This window comes from Sitophilus oryzae, unplaced genomic scaffold, assembly GCF_002938485.1.
Source record: "Sitophilus oryzae breed Bouriz unplaced genomic scaffold, Soryzae_2.0 scaffold_811_pilon_pilon, whole genome shotgun sequence".
In the NCBI taxonomy this organism is placed as follows: domain Eukaryota; kingdom Metazoa; phylum Arthropoda; class Insecta; order Coleoptera; family Curculionidae; genus Sitophilus; species Sitophilus oryzae.
Window position 1 is genome coordinate 2,824,685 of NW_022147430.1, and position 16,821 is coordinate 2,841,505.

Genomic DNA, 16,821 nt, shown 5'->3' on the forward strand with positions numbered 1-16,821 from the left:
TTCTCCTTTTTGTCGTTCAGTATACTATATAATTTTTAGTAATTCACCACTTATAACAGTCTATTATATTATTATAAAATAAGTTTTTATATCATTTTTTAATAGAGAGAGTTTTCTGTTTACAAAAACAAAACTGCTGGGGAATTCGCTGCCTCGGTTGTACAAGTTGTGATGATGGTTAGTCATGGATTTCACAGTTCCGAATTATTGTCTGATAAGTTAATATCAATTCTTCTAGTTTTGTGCGGATTTGTTATACATCTACTGGTATTGGTTTATGTAAGTACTCTGAAAAATTGTAATCGTATGATAACAGTAAAAATGCATTAAGTGTGCAAGTAATATACTTAGTTACAGATGACGATTTGGCACGACATCAAATGACAAAAAACCTTTATTTGTTTATTTATTAGATCTTATATGGTTGCTTAAAATTATTTGTAAGCAGGTGTTTTAGTGTTGTGCTTTTTATAGACTATGGAAATCTGGTATAAGTTTTACAGCTGTGAGAATATGCAAAACACTGTATATGATGCTGTTGATGCTTTCATCAAGTACAAAGCTTTACCTGTTGGGAAAAGAAAACAGATATTTCTCTATCTGAATTTTAAATATCAACGGAAATTTTATAAGGTAAGCAGATAAATAGAAATTGACACAAAGCAATCACCATACACCAAAACATAGTTTTAACGCTCAGAATAGGTTAATTTGTCAGATCGGGAAAGTTAGCAACTTATTGAAAGCAAGAATTATAAAATACAATCCTGCTTGAGCTACTACAATCCTGCTTCAAATCCCAACCCAGCCACACCCAAATTTTTAGCTATTGTTACTTTTATTTTTGTTGCTAACTTCCCAGTTGGCAACACATGAGAAGCAGGATCACCAAAACTGGTTCCTGCTTGCGCTGCCATATCCCTGTTGCATCCTGCTCTAAATTTCATCCCAGCAACACTTGCTGTTTTTAAGATACACCAAGTTTAAGTCTGATTGGTGACATCACACATAGCAACACAATGAAAGCAGGATGGCTGAAACAAGTTCCTGCTTTGGCTGCTATAATTCTGCCTTATCCTGCTTTAAACCCCATACCAGCCACTTTTGTCGTTTTTAAAATAGAACGAGTCGATTCCTGGTAATCAGTCGCACCTTAAGATTAGGAATGATTTTCCCGAACTTGATAAATTTCAGCTTAGGCTGCTATTTTTTTGATTTATTTGCCTAAAATATGTATAAGCTTCCAAGCCACAAATAATTATTCTGAACAGTTGAACAAAATAAGGGAGGTTCACTGTTCTCAGAAGTAACTTTAGAGTTTTTAGTGTGACATCCGGAAGCGCCTTAACGTACCCGCGAACCATACAAATGTTCCAGTTTTCCACTATGAATTTGAATTAATAGTTCTCACAAGTGTTATTTGTGTTATTTTGTGTTTTTTTTTAAGAAATGTAAGTATTTTTGACGGTCAATAATTTATCGTTAAACTTTTGTTTTTTACGTTTCGTTCCGTGCCCTAGCGGAGAAGTCAGCAACAAGCTTTTATATCATATAAATTGTGTAATGAGATGTAATGAGAATTAATAAAAGTGTCACAGAAAATTGTTTTCTTCTTTTTAGAGCATTTAAATAAAAGCTTGTTTTTAGAAATGTTTTTAAAAGCTTTTATTTTTTGCAATGTATGTATGTATGTATGTATTTCCCGCGGATTTTGGATTGTTTGTTTTTGTCTCTGTCTAACACATTTCAATTGGCGGCATCGATTGTTTTTGATAAACAGTAAAATTGTCACGTGATGGTCATCTTTCGTGATTTATAGTTTTTTTAGTTTTTTGTTTAATAAAAATTTCATTTTTCATAGATATTTGTTTAATGTTTTTTTCCAGTTCACATCCCCAATGAGCCCACGGGTATTCTTACGTAATTTACTGGCAGTCTAGTTGTGAAAGGATTCATTAGAAGCATTTTATATTTGATCTTTTACAGGTTACATGATTGGAAAACTCCAACTTCCCAATTCCCGATTTCCAGTAATCAAAACGAAATTTTTTGTATTTCAAAAACGGCAAGAGTGGCTGGTATAGGGTTTGAAGCAGGATGAGGCAGGATTATAGCAGCAAAGGCAGGAACTTGTTTCAGCCATCCTGCTCTTATTGTGTTGCTATCTGTGACGTTACCAATCAGACATAAACTGTGTTGCTGGGATGAAATTTAGAGCAGGATGCAACAGGGGTATAACAGCGCAAGCAGGAACCAGTTTTGGCGATCCTGCTTCTCATGTGTTGCCAACTGGGAAGTTAGTAACCAAAATAAAAGTAACTCTAGCTCAAAATTAGTAGGTTTGGCTGGATTGGGATTTGAAGCAGGATTGTAGCAGCCCAAGCACGATCGAATTTTATAATTCCTGGTTTCAATGAGTTGCTAACTTCCCCTATCTTAATTAGTCAGATTTTGAGTAATATTTTGTGATGTGAAAATGGGTCTAAAGCAGGATCAACACTGTGTAATCATCCGAGTTCACATATTTTCATCAAGTTCGCTGTTTTACATCTCGCGGACGGCTACAATTAATTGTGGCCCTCATTACTCTCTATTTCGTGTTTGTAAAAAGGTCCAATGACAACTTTAGGGACAAAGACCAATGTCTTGAATATTAATATGTCCCTAAAGCGTGCGTGAAGGTCCATTTTTCGAAGTTAATATCATTGTGATACCAGGTCTATCTGGAATGTCTCATTTGAGAAGCAAACAAAGATGATAATGACGAATAATTACAATAAGCTTATTATTTGTAATAAATTTAAAAATCTAATCAAAATTTGAAACTCTCAATAGTTAACACAAGAAACTGTGACCTGTGACAGAGATTCGACTGGTATTTGTGAAGTGAACTAAAAAACAAAAACGGGGCTCTTTACACTTTTCACTAAGCCTTCACTCTGGATAAATCATCGGATCGGGATCGTTTCTTTTATTGAAAGTTGGTCAGAGGACAAATTGTTTCATTTTTCATCTTTTGTGAAAACTTTGGATAAAACATAAATTACCTACACTCATTATGATTCTCTAAGGTGATCATTAGAAGTACCTAACAAATCTAAATGACATTTTAGCTGTCTTTTTCAATTATTATATCTATTTAACTTTTGTAGGAGTCTACTATAGTAAGAATAACCTCAGATGCTCTACGTCGGGAGGTTTTAGTCAGAATTTCTAGAGAAAGTACACAGAGAGTAATCTTGTTCAACCGTCTACCTGAAAGTATTTTGGAAAAGTTGAGAGCCGGTCTGTCATGTGAAATATACATGCCTGGAGATGTCATTATTAAAGCCGGGATGTTAGGTAAAGATAAAACTGTATAATAAACTTTTAATGTACCAATTGCATTAAAAACACTATACCGGGTGCGTCTCAAAAGTGGTATTTTTTTCAGATAAAACAAGGATATTTGGTATATTAGTATATGACATAAATTTGGATTCACTGACATATTCAATTGTTTTCGATCACATCCGGTTTTAACGAAAATGGCTACACCTTTTCATTTTTGAAAGGCACTTTCGCTATTTTGTTTTACTTTATTCGATAGAAACTGACACTCTGTCTAGAATGGCATACCATATGTCAACTTTTGACATTTTCGCATATGGTTTATTTGAAATTATAACATGCGGTTCATAACGACGACAATTTGCCTCGTAATACCAAGTGTGTAGTGTCAAGTTATTCGCAAAAATATGCCTTTTCCAAATATGCTAATGAAAAAATACCATTACCAAAAAATACCATTTGGGCATCTTTGAAGCGACCAGGACAAGGCACTAAAACATTAGATGATCAAATCTATTTTCCAAGGGTACTTGATTAAAAATTAACTTTTTTAACACAGCCATGGCACTCTAGATTGAAATTTAAAATACAATTTGTTTCTGAGCGAATATGGCCAAAGTTGACATGATATGCCATTCGATTCAAAGTGTCATTTTCTATCGAATAAAGTAAAAAATACCGAGGGTGCATCATATATAATTATATACTTTATAATTGCTATAAAAAACGTGATCTAAAACTGCAACACTACAAGAGTCTTGCATGCTGGGTCATGGTCTAAGGCTTGGAGTTCTATCGCTAGTGTTGGTCTTGGTCTTGCTTTGTGTGCATCTCCCTCACCACTACATTAAATACAAAACTCTTTTCAGGTCGAAGCATGTTCTTCATTCTAGCCGGTACTGTAGTAGTGAAAACTCCACAAGGAAAGGAAGTCTGTTACTTACGAGACGGTGCCCATTTTGGAGAGATATCTTTGGTGGTGAACGTGGCCAGAGTGGCTACGGTTGTAGTCGTGACACCCTGTCAGGTGTTTCGGTTAAATAGGCGTCAGTTTTTGAGCGTGGTCAGACATTATCCTGATTTACTCAGGCAAATTCATACTCAAGCTTTGGAGCGTTACGCTGATACGACAACGTTGCATACGGACGAGCCGGAGTTAACTGACCGTTCTGAATTAATTCAGGTAAAATCAAAATGACAACTAAGGCTCTGTATTCCTTTTCTCACCTTGGTTATGGTTTTTTATTCCATTTATATTAGATTACAGTTGAGGGTTGGAACCTTTGGTGTTACACAGCAAAATAAAAACACTAAATCACCACAATACACCAAAACACTTTTACTTTTACACTGGACGTGCGTTTCGCTAACCATGTTAGCATCATCAGCAGATGATTATAAACTTTTTAAGACAGTTTATAATCATCTGCTGATGATGCTAACATGGTTAGCGAAACTCGCGTCCAGTGTAAAAGTAAAAGTGTTTTGGTGTATTGTGGTGATTTAGTGTTTTTATTTTGCAATTTATATTAGGCCAGTAAGCGAGGATAAAAATAGGTTATTACCTCCGAATTCTTGACACCCCCGCCGATTGACGTGAAATTTTAACAGTGAATAGAGATATATGTAAGAAACAAAAGTTACATAGTAGCGATGCGTGAGTGCCACCCCTTCTCGGGGGTGAAAAATAAATCACCCATTTTAATTACAGGAATCAATAAAGGGATGAATTCTAAGCAAAAAATGTTCTATAACATTTTTTTAGAAAATTAATATTTTCCGGGTTATTTAGGATTGAAAATGTTGATTTTTTATCTAAAAACTGCATATTTTTCTGTAATTTTTATAAATAACTAGAAAATCTTGCTTTTTATCGCAAAACTCATATAAAGAAAAAATGAAGCTTTTGAAATAACGAATCGATTCATTTTTTGCTGTTTACCGTAGGTGTAGTAATAGCCGAGTTATCACTCTGTAAACTTGATTCTTTATTTTTCGAAAACTAAATTGCAACCTTTTACCGTAAAATAATGGCAAAAGAACACATTTTTCGAAGGAAATGAATATGGCCGTTTTTAAAGTGCTTGAAAAGACCTTTTAAATGTGTATTTTTTAAAAGGTCTTTTCAAGTTCGTATCTCAAAAACTCGGGGAGTTATGATAAAAATAAAATGATCACCTCATCTTTTCGGAAAAAAAATGAACGAAATTATACGAGCTACAAATAATTAACCTCTATATTTGAACAGTCTTGAACTCTTCATTTTCACGAGATATTTGGGTGTTAAGTGCTCAAAGAAGGTGGGGTCCTTACATGGAAATCAAATTAAAAAAACGTAATATCTACGAAATAAAGAGATCTACAGATAAATTGAAAGGGAGAAAAAATATTGCAAAAAAGACCTTCAATTTTTCTCTGTTGCATTTTTTACGTATCTTGCTTAATTTTTGAGATATGTCAAAAAAATTAAATTTTTTTAAAAAACAAAAATTTTTTTTTTCATTATTTTCAACTTTTTTCAAATTTAGGCATTCTAAACCGTTCAAATTTGCAGAGTCAATTGTTAGTACCTAAATATAGGCAACTGTACATGTATTACACTTTTAGTCATAGATTTTGTTATTAATTTTTTTTCCGAAATAATGAGGCGACCATATTATTTTTATCATAACTCCGCGAGTTTTGAGCTACGAACTTTATTAAGAAAGCATTTAAAAGGTCTTTCCAAGTACTTTTAAAACGGTCATATTCATTTTCTTAGGAAAATGTGTTCCTTCGCCATTATTTTACTATAAAATGTTGCAATTTAGTTCTCGAAAAATAAAAAATCACGTTTACAGAATGATAACTCGGCTATTATTACACCTATCAACAAATAATGGATCGTTTAGCTATACCGGTAATCAACATCGGTTTAGCTATCGGTAATCAACAAAAAATGGATCGTTTAGATACTCCAAAAGCTTCATTTTTTCTTCAGTTTTGCGATAAAATGCAAGGTTTTCGAGTTATTTATAAAAATTGACAAAAAATATGCAGTTTTATGCAACATTTTTAGTCCTAAGTAACTAGGAAAATATTAATTTTCTGAAAAAATGTTACAGAACATTTTTTGGTTAGAAATTCACTGTTAAAATTTCAGGTTAATCGGTGCAGGTGTTCAGAATTCGGGCCCTTTAACCCTGGCTTACTGGCCTATATCGGTTTCCTGAAAGTTTTATTGTTACGGAACGGTTCCTGAAAAATATCTATCATAATTGCCACCAAACTAACAACTGTTTTTCTGGTTTTGTTTTTCAATCATTGTAATTTATGTGGCAGAAATAAAGAAAAAATTTGAAGTTTGAGTGAAATTCTCATTTAATTTATAAAATTTGTGTTATTATTTTGTGTTTATATCCAGAAGCAATGGAGGTAGATCGTAAAGGTAAAGAAATTTCATTAACTAAATAGAGTTACTTTTTAGGACCATTTAAACTTATTATGCGGCCATTGGTTCTTAAAGTTATGAGTTAAACAGTTCATTAATAAAGTACTTTTCAATATTAAACTCCATTAAAAAGAAGAATCATGCATAAAAGCAAGGACTATGAAAATAGTGACAATGAAAACATACATAAATTCTTTTATCTACGTCAATGAGTTAAGAAGCGCTTTACTCACGCATTTTGAATGAGTTAAGAGCTTCTTAACTTACGCATTTTCATTACCGCACTCCTTGTTTAGATGACTACCAAAGAGAAAAAAATATCTTGTAAAACATTTATTTTGTGTACTTTTTTTTCGGTGCACCATTTTTCATACTTATAGTATATACAGGGTGCTACAAATTCGAGGTACGAGCATTGGTATCTCGGAAACCGTAAGAGATACGAAGATGGTTAAATTGGGGCAAAGTTGCGCTTTAGGATATTCACCAAGATGCCATCAAAATTGTTTTAAAAATTTCTGTAAAAAGGATTGCTGAGTTTTTTGGAAAAAACGGAATTTTTTGAAAATCAATTTTATTTTTCCCTGGCGTTACATTTTAGAAAATCAAAAAACTAATTGCACATTCTCGTGGCTACTTTATTAGGGCTATCTGTTAGTATTTTTATATTTTCAAATTAGCTGATAATTTGTGAGATACAGAGACCAACTTACGAACTTTAAATACGAACCTGCATTTTTTATTCCAAGTTTTGACAGAACTCGGTCTCCTGTGTACAATGATATGCCACACTTAATACTTTGTTTTAGGTACCTTAACAATAACAAAACTATTTAATTATTATTTAAAACAATTTCAAGTCCGACTTTTAAAGACCATACCATCACGTGGTATACTGATGCTTCCAAAACCAAAGCAGGGACAGGGATAGGAGTATTTGGGCCGAAAACTGAATACTCCGAACCAATTGGCACCTACCCCAGTATCCTTCAGGCAGAAATTTGCGCTATCGAAAGATGCGTACAATTTATCTTAGATAGGAACTATCGAAAACAGGAAATTGCCATCCTATCCGATAGTCAAGCAGCACTTAACGCGATCAACTCAGTAACCATCAATTCGAAGTTGGTCAAAGAATGCCTAGAGAAGCTCAAGAAATTAGGCAAAGAAAATAAAGTCCTCCTACTCTGGGTGCCTGCTCACCAAGGGATAGAAGGCAATGAAAAAGCAAATGATCTAGCTAGAAAAGGAGCGAACACTCCACTAACTGGACCAGAACCGTTCTGTTTTCCAAACGGGAACCAACTGAAAGCGGAACTGAAGAATCTGGAAGACTCCATCCGTAACTTGGAATGGGTGTCCTCCACCGATCTAAGACACTCGAAAAAGTTCCTTAGAACTTATGACCGAGAAAAATCAAAGGTTTTCCTTGATTTAAGTAAAAACAATCTTCTGATTGTCACGGGGTTTCTAACAGGACACTGTCTCCTCAACGAACACCTCAGTAGGCTGAAACTGAGAAACAACGGCGAATGCAGATTTTGTGGGGAAAATGGGGAAACACCAGAACACCTTATCACTGAGTGCGCCGAGACGATGACCATTCATGCCATGAACCTTGGTACGTCTGATGTCGAGGATGGAGAGCTGGCCTCTGTGGAGCCGTCTCAGATACTGGCTTTTCTTAAAGCCCTGAGACTGTATAATGAGTTATAACTCGTTATAACTCAAGAAAGGGGAACACACAATAGATCTATAAGGTCGCGGTGATTAACTCCCCTCCTAAACATTCTACATTCTACAAGTCCGACTTTGTTTTTTTAAATTACTTAATCTGATTATATTCATCTTAACAATATGGATCAGTGCTAATTAACATTGAGTAAGGAAAATCAAGCCAATTGAGAGATTCAAATAAATCATATCCAGATCAGCAATTTGAAAATATTATTTTTAACTTTTTTTTATTGTGAATTTGAAATCTCCGTGTACGATCTAATAATATGCATAATATTAATCATAGTTATTATAAATAAATCAACTTCTACAAACTAGTTTCCAATGCTCTACATGTTCGAAAGGATTATCACCCTCCCTAATGCACAAATGTATTTTTCGTTCAATCTTATTTATAGCTCTTTAAACATATCTTCTTCTTATACTTCCGAATGCATTCTGCGCTCTTTATTGTAAATGTTGAAATGTATTGATTTCACTTTTAAAAATGACGTCAAGTAATGCCCAATAATTTTATATTATTTTATTGCATTTGATTTTCCGTATTCAGTGTTTAACCCCACGTCATTGTTAAGTTTTAAAGCATATCAATATTGTAACGATGAATAGATTAAATAATTAAAAAACCAGAGCCGCACATAAAATTAGTTTAATTAAATCGTGTTCAAATGTCCGAAACAAAAAAAAAATTAAGTGTGGCATATCATTTTACTCAGGAGACCGACTACTTTCAAAACCTGAAATAAAAAATGCAGGTCCGTATTTAAAAAAATCAAGTTGGCCTCTGTATCCCTCAAATTATCAGATAATTTAAAAATCTAAAAATGCTATCAGTTAGCCCTAATAAAGTGGCAATGAGAATGTGCAATTAGTTTTTCGATTTTCTTAAAAATAACGACAAGAAAAAATAACATTGATTTTCAAAAAAATCCGTTTTTTCCCAAAAAACTCAGCAATCCTTGAAATTTTCATAACTCTTTTGATGGCATCTTGGTGAACATCCTAAGGCGCAACTTTGCCCCAATTTAACCATCTTCGTATCTCTTACGGTTTTCGAGATACCAATGCCCGTATCTCGAATTTGTAGCACCTTGTGTATTCATACTTCTGTTTCGATCTTGCTGGAAACAATCCAGAAATGACTCTGAATGCCCCTTTCTTCAATGTCAGAGGGAAACTTTCCGAATCGCTCATTTTTTAAACTAGTGACATCAATATTATTTACTCTCATATTGACATTGCCATGCATAGTGTTATTTGAACAAAGGTTGAAATTGATTTTTAGGATAGGTATATAGTTAAGTACAAAATTTTTTAAAATTCATTGTGTGTTTTTATAGTTAGACGTAGATAAAATAATGTACAATACATGCGAGTTAACTCCATTAAGATACTTGTGTGGTTACAAAACTCGTGCAACGCACTCGTTGTGCAACTTTCACACGCCTATCTTAATGGTGCTATTAACTCACTTGTATCGTAAATATCTATTATCAAACCGTCCCGTATTTAACCGATGTTTTTCAGGAACCGCTCTTTACCGTAGTTTACTGGTCTGGTTCGCCTGGTTTAACAACGGAATACAGCCTAAAGCTGAACACACACATAAAGAGCAAAAGTATTTTAGTTAAAAAATTTGGGTCCCGGCAAAAGCGTTTTTTTCTTATATAAAACCATTATACAGGGTGGGTCTTAAATAAGTTAAAAGTGAGTTATAATAAGTCTTTGACGTTTTTTTCGAAAAAAAAATGGAAATTTGGAATTAAAAAAAAAAATGTTTTTTTTTAGTTTTTGATAGAAAAGCATAATATTGTGGCAACATAGGTAGTAGATAAAATTTACAACGAAGAAAACCCAGAAAAATTTAATATTAATCGAGTGGTTTTCAAAATTTAAGATTTTTTTTATTTTCAAAATAAAATAACTAGGTTATTTTGGACTTATATGAATAACGATAAAGAGAAAATATGTATCTTTTATCGTGATTTATACCTCAAATCAACATTGGATAGAGCCGAAGGAACAATTGGCACCAGGAAGCGACGAAAACTGAGAGCTCTTAACAGACTGCGTACGGGCACAGCGAGATCGAGAGACACTCTTGCCAAGTGGGCCATGTGGACTCCAACCTCTGCGAATGTGGAGCACTACAAACCACACAACATATGTATACTTGCCCACTGTGCCCCGCCAAGTGCACTATAGAGGACCTTATGGCAGCAAAGTCGAACGCAATTGACGTCGCCCGCTTCAGGGCAAAACATGTTTAGTTTCCCGTCTCAAATGATGTTTATACATGCTATGTTTGTTTTATATCTATGTTTTAATGAACTGTGGTTTCATGTATAACTTTTATGTTTGCAATTTTACTTATTATTATTATTATTATTATATGTAATTATTGTTGTTATTTGTTGTTGTATGTGATATTATATGTATATGAAATGTAATCTTGATGATGCTTCTGCCACGAATAAATAAATAAATCGTGATTTAAAATGGACTGAAAATATTTACACTTATTTAAGGCTCACTCTGTGTATTGAAGAGAAGCAAAATGTTTTATTTGCAATTAAATATGCTTGGCAGCAGATACAGAACCTAAACCTCTTTTAAACATCGCGAAGGATGTGTGCATTAGCCCATTTAATTTGCAATGAAGCATCATATGAAAACAGATTTAGTCAAAAACGTTTTTGACTGTTTTGCTCTTTCTGTGTGCGGCCAGCTTAAATCTAAAGATTTGTATACAATATACAGTTCATACCAAAGAAACTTGACCTTGACCGGCACAGAGTCGCCCACTTTTATATATTTTCTTTTAATCAAAATATTTTAGGAAGCAAAAATAAATTAATTATAAATATATAAACAGCTATTATTTACATCAACAAAACTTACCTACTTAACAGCACTAAAGGGACATAACGGGCCATTATTACCGCTTTCCCGTTCAAAATACTCTAATGAAGTTGCGATGAGTTTTTTACCGCTATTAAGCTATCTTGTACCACTTTGCACTAAAAGAGCTTCTAAAAAGAACAATGTTCGACTGCAATGTCTGCCAGTAAACATTTTTAAGCTTAAAGTATCACAACACTATTTATTTAAACCAAAAACTCGTAATACAAAACTAAAGTGTCAAAACGAATTACAATATCAGGAAATAAATAAATAAATGCGGTAACTTGACTTTTTTACAGCAGAACCACCACCTGAATCCCTAGCGCGAAATTTGAATTCCAGTTAGTCAGCAAGGCGCCGAATATGTCCATGGTTGGCAACAATGAATTTAAAAATTGCGCCCTCCGCGATTACGTAACTAAAAGCTTAATTAATATCAAATATAGGCTAACAGGCTAATACATCCTTATTTGGCCCAACATTTTTTTTATTTATTTAATATATCAATTGATAAGATTTCTTCCAGAATATAGAGCTATATTCTGAAAAAGTCTTCTACGAATTATTAGTTTCATTTTTAAATTCAGTCAAAATGCATTAACCAATTATAGGCCAGTCGGCAAGTGCATCGATGGCGGGAGCAAATCCGGACAAGCTGGAATAAGTTTTATTTTGTTTATTTTGGTGTCGAGAAGCACGTATTAAATTTGAAACTCCCTTAAAGCCCGGATTTGGCCGCCAGCTTGAAAAAGTTGGCTAAAATTCGGTTTATTTTTCATTATTTGTCAATAACTCGATTTCTATCAACTTTAGTGCAAAATAGGTACAGACCAAAACTAAAGAAGAGGAAAAACTCTATAAAAACCGTTGTATGGGTTTCTTTCGTGCGACTACCCAAAGTATCGAATTATACGAAAACAAAATTAAAGTTTCATATAATGTACGTGTTCAATATACATATCCGGGGTTAACTGTACTTGTTTCCACACCATCTTAAACGGCACCACATACATAAAGCCTAAATACATAAAGCCTAAAAACTTGTTTGCTACTGGCTGTCAGTAGCTTGCTGTTGCGGTCATAATGGAAGAACGCAATTTGCATTATGGCCGCAATAACGGACTAAATTTTTATTTTTGCGCGACTGGTGGAAAATCAAGTTTAACCGCCTTATCTCTCAGGGAGCTGCCATGAGGTAAAGTAGGTACCCGGCGCGTTTTTTTGAGTGGTCTCCCCATTTCCAATAGGCCTAATCCACATGTCGTCAACTTAGGTTTCTTTTGAGGTGGAAGGTTCATCAGAGTTCCTTCGATTTTTTTCAGTTACTGGCTGTTCAATATAATCTTCCTGAATGTCTTCCACATCTGTATCATATTCCGGATCTGGTTCATAAGGTGCAGAATATTCTTTTCGTTGATCTTTACCGAGAGGAAAATTGTCCTCGTACTCATCTTCGTCTAATTTTGCCACCTCCAAACTATTCGAACATGATTTGCCCTGACATGTGCACACATTACCGAGCAACGCAAACCTGCTTTACGGCAACTATAAGATGTATTACAACTTTTGGCACATTTACATGAAATCAGATTTAATAATTCTTGGGGAGCTGCATCTTGGGAAGTAGCAATGGGCAACCCATTCTTTGAATTTTTCCATCCCCAATCCAGAGGTGATTTTTCTTTTCCATACCATAGCTGTACGTACGGAAGGAGTGCAAGCGAGCTGCGTCTTTGGTCGGCGGTAATGATGCTAGGTTTGGTAAGCTTGTGGTAATATGATATGTATACATTGGCGCGCTGTGCCGCGAACGCGTGGCACGCGCGCCCCTATTCGCCTCTATTGGTACGTGTTTTAAAGTTGCTGCAAAGGTAGCGGAGAACCATCTCCAGTCAGTTTTTCGACGCTCCGCTTTGTTTGTTCGTTGTTCAATTGGGACGGCCGGTGAAGACACGGCGCGCATTTATCAGTGACTATGTGTATTTTCTTTGAATAAATTCCCTTTTTTGTGTTTTTCTATGAATATTGTTTATAAATGGAGTGTTTAAAGAGTCGCACTACTCATGATTAAAATTGCGTAGTTCTTCTCGGACGATAGAGACATGATTAACGACTAGACGAATGTTCGCGGGATTTCTATGGATCGCGGGATGTTCGTTAAAACAATAAAAGTAACGCGCGGACAAAGCTCGCTGCGCGTTAGCTGCGCAGCGCACCAATGTATACGTACCAATAGATTTTACGAAACACTGGGTATCTGTACTTATCTAATGAGTCGCATTTTTTGGTTTGGTTTGGGATCCATATAGATGAAGAAGAAATCGTTCTCCAGCTTTTTCTATATCTTCTGGGGATGCGTTTGGGTCTTTGAAAGTTTGTTGAGCTGTCTGTAATAATTATTTTTCTTACTGTAAAACTTTAACGAATTTCATTTTTTCTTGTCTGTATAATGCGGATGTGGTGTCGCAGCCACTAAATGCGTGGAGAAATAAAAAGAGTAAGGTTCTCGGAAAGACAAGAACTGCCTAGAATAGAAGAAATAATAACTGCTTATAATATATTTAGCGTGTAACTTGGAAACGGGTCGTCGCACGGGAAAAGTACACAGAACGTTTTTTATAGAGTTTTTCCTCTTCTTTAATTTTGGTCTGTACATTATTTGCACTAAAGTTGATAGAAATCGAGTTATTGAAAAATAATGAAAAATAAACAGAATTTTAGCCACTTTTTCCAAGATGGCGGCCAAATCCGGGCTTTGGGGGGTGGTGCAAATTTAACACGTGGTTCCTTACACTAAACTAAATAAAATAAAATTTATTCTAGCTTGTCCGGATTTGCTCCCGCCATTAGCTATTTTTTAATACTTGGCGACTTTTTGGTGTGTGTGAGACTGACGATATATGTAGACAATATTTATTTACAGTTTCATTTGATAACCGACTTGATGTAATACTTTTTTCAAGACTAGATAATATCAATAGCGGAGTTTCAGAATCTTTAATAACATATACTATCTAGAGAAAAATTAAACATAACCATATATACTCGTAGTACCAAATACGTTGTTTGAGAAAAAATATTGTTATTCGGATATTATTTATTTATTGTGTGTGGATAATATTTACTAGTTAGTTACAGTTAAGTTCTGTAAAGGCATATGAAATTATTTTCATATATTTTTCTTATTTTAAGGTGATCGATCCTGATGTAGAAAATCGAGCCCCAGAGTGATCATAATGAATATTTTTTTATGTAAATTTTTGTTATTATTTAGTATTATTTAGTTTTTCTATGCATGTAAGTCCTTTAAGAATTAGAAAATAATTTAAAGTAATATTGATAAAGAACGAATAGTAGTAAATTAATATATTTCTCTTTAAATAGGTATTTTTATTTCAGTTGAATGTATTACAGCAGATGATTGTCATCTGCTGTCGACAAACACACTAACACTGATTACTGGTGGGAATGCAGCGAACACCGCAAACAGGCGTAACGTTCCGCGCAAAATGTTTTGTTGCAGGTCGTTCAGAGCGCACCCGAAAAATGTTTTGTTGCAGATTGTTTGGAGTGCGCGGCGCGTTTGGTTGGTTTGGAGTGTTTTGTTGCAAGTGAATACGCACCATTATACTTCAGACAATATGTGATTAAACAAAACAATTTTAGATATATTTACAAAGATAAATGTGTCTCAAATTAACTAAAGTACTACTATTATAAAAAAATGTAATATTTAAATTAAAAATATATTAAAAAAATATATACATTTAAATCTGTAAAAAAACTCAAAATTTAAGTAAGGATGCAGTCAATAATCACCAACACAGACTAATAAATCTACTTTTTCATATTTGTCAAGCTTTCGAGAATTTTATTCCCATCATCAGGACAGTTTGACTAAGTCAATTAGCAAATAAAACAACATCCTCTGCACAAAAAGGCCTTAAAACTAGCATCATATGACATTGGACTACAAGGACATTTCCTTTATAAAATACTAGTGTGTACCAGCGACTTCGTTCGCGTCGAATTAATCATTTGTAATGGTGATGATAAATCAAAGCAAGAATTTCCATTAACATACAAACTGGATAAAATTTTCTCACATTTAGGTCAGCATGAGAAAAAACAATATGGCGATATTATCATATAACTTGATAATATTTGAGGGTAGTTTCATCTCGTTGGAATTTGACTTTCGAAAGATCCGTTTGCCAAAAATAAGCTTTTTACGTCAAGCAGTTTAAGCAGAATCGTGGTTAAGAAATTACCCAACTTTTTGGAACCCCTGTATGATTTTTTAAAAAAATTCAAAATATGTAAAAATGACAAATAAATTATGCTTGTCCAAGCGTTTTCCCGAAAGACTAACCGTTTTTTAAATAACAAATACTGTAATATTTGAGGGTCGTTTTCACCCTCTTGGAATTTGAGATTCGAGAAACCCCTCCTTATCGAACCTCTACACCCCACAGTCAATCCGCCAAATCAAATTGCCAAAAATCAGCTTTAAACGTCAAGCAGTGTAAGCAGAATCGTGATTACTCATTGGTCATATTTTATGAAACACCCTGTATAAATCTATAAAGAATCTTAAAATATGTAAAACAACAAAATAAAATATATGTGTTTAAGCGTTTCCGAAAAACTCACCGGTTTTTAAATAAAAAATATTTTAACATTTGAGGGATAGTTTCACCACCTTAAAATTCGAGTTTCGAAAAATCCCTTCTTATCGAACCTCTACACCCTAAAGTCAATCTGTTTTCCAAAAATCAGCTTTTTACGTCAAGCGCTTTAAGCAGGATCGCGATTAATCAATGACCAGATTTTTTCGAAACACCCTGTATACATTTTTAAAAAATCTTTAAATATGTAAAAAAACAAAATAAAATATATGTGTTTAAGCGTTTTTTCGGAAACTTGACCGTTTATAAATAAAAAATATTGTAATATTTGAGGGGTGGTTTCACCCTCTTGGAACTGGAATTTCGGAAAATCCCTTCTTAACGAACCCCTACACCCTAGAATCAACCTGTATTCCAAAATTGAGCTTCTTACGTTGAGTGGTTTGAGCAGGATCGTGATTAATCAGTATGTCAGTCACTTAAGGATTTTATAGTATAACAGAGTATAACCACAGATAACACATAATCATCACGTGGGCTGTCCAGGGGCTGGTTCTCACCGATACGGCAAGCAAAACTCCTTCTATATCAACAGACGATGTCGTAAAGTGTCGGTGAGATATTAGTGCATCTCCCGTCAAAAGATGCGTTTTTCGGCCCGCTCAAATATATATGAAATGAACAAAATTCTTACAGCTTTAGTGTACATTAATAAATAATATTTTCTTGCCTTTAGCTGTGTATTTTTTCTAATTTCGAAAAATCGAAAGTAGAGAAAAAATAAAAAAATAA

The 16,821-nt window shown here is 34.1% G+C and overlaps 1 protein-coding gene across 1 annotated transcript in view; it reads left to right on the forward strand.

Annotated features, from left to right (window-relative positions):
- Positions 1-14,741, forward strand: part of LOC115889234 (potassium/sodium hyperpolarization-activated cyclic nucleotide-gated channel 1-like) — a 111,922-nt gene extending 97,181 nt beyond the window's left edge. The window contains exons 6-10 of the mRNA XM_030909179.1: positions 106-279; positions 475-633; positions 3,153-3,342; positions 4,200-4,513; positions 14,594-14,741. Of these exons, the coding sequence (XP_030765039.1) occupies positions 106-279; positions 475-633; positions 3,153-3,342; positions 4,200-4,513; positions 14,594-14,632 (876 nt within the window). The 3' untranslated portion in view covers positions 14,633-14,741. The remainder of the gene's footprint in view (positions 1-105; positions 280-474; positions 634-3,152; positions 3,343-4,199; positions 4,514-14,593) is intronic.
- The last annotated feature ends 2,080 nt before the right edge of the window (positions 14,742-16,821 follow it).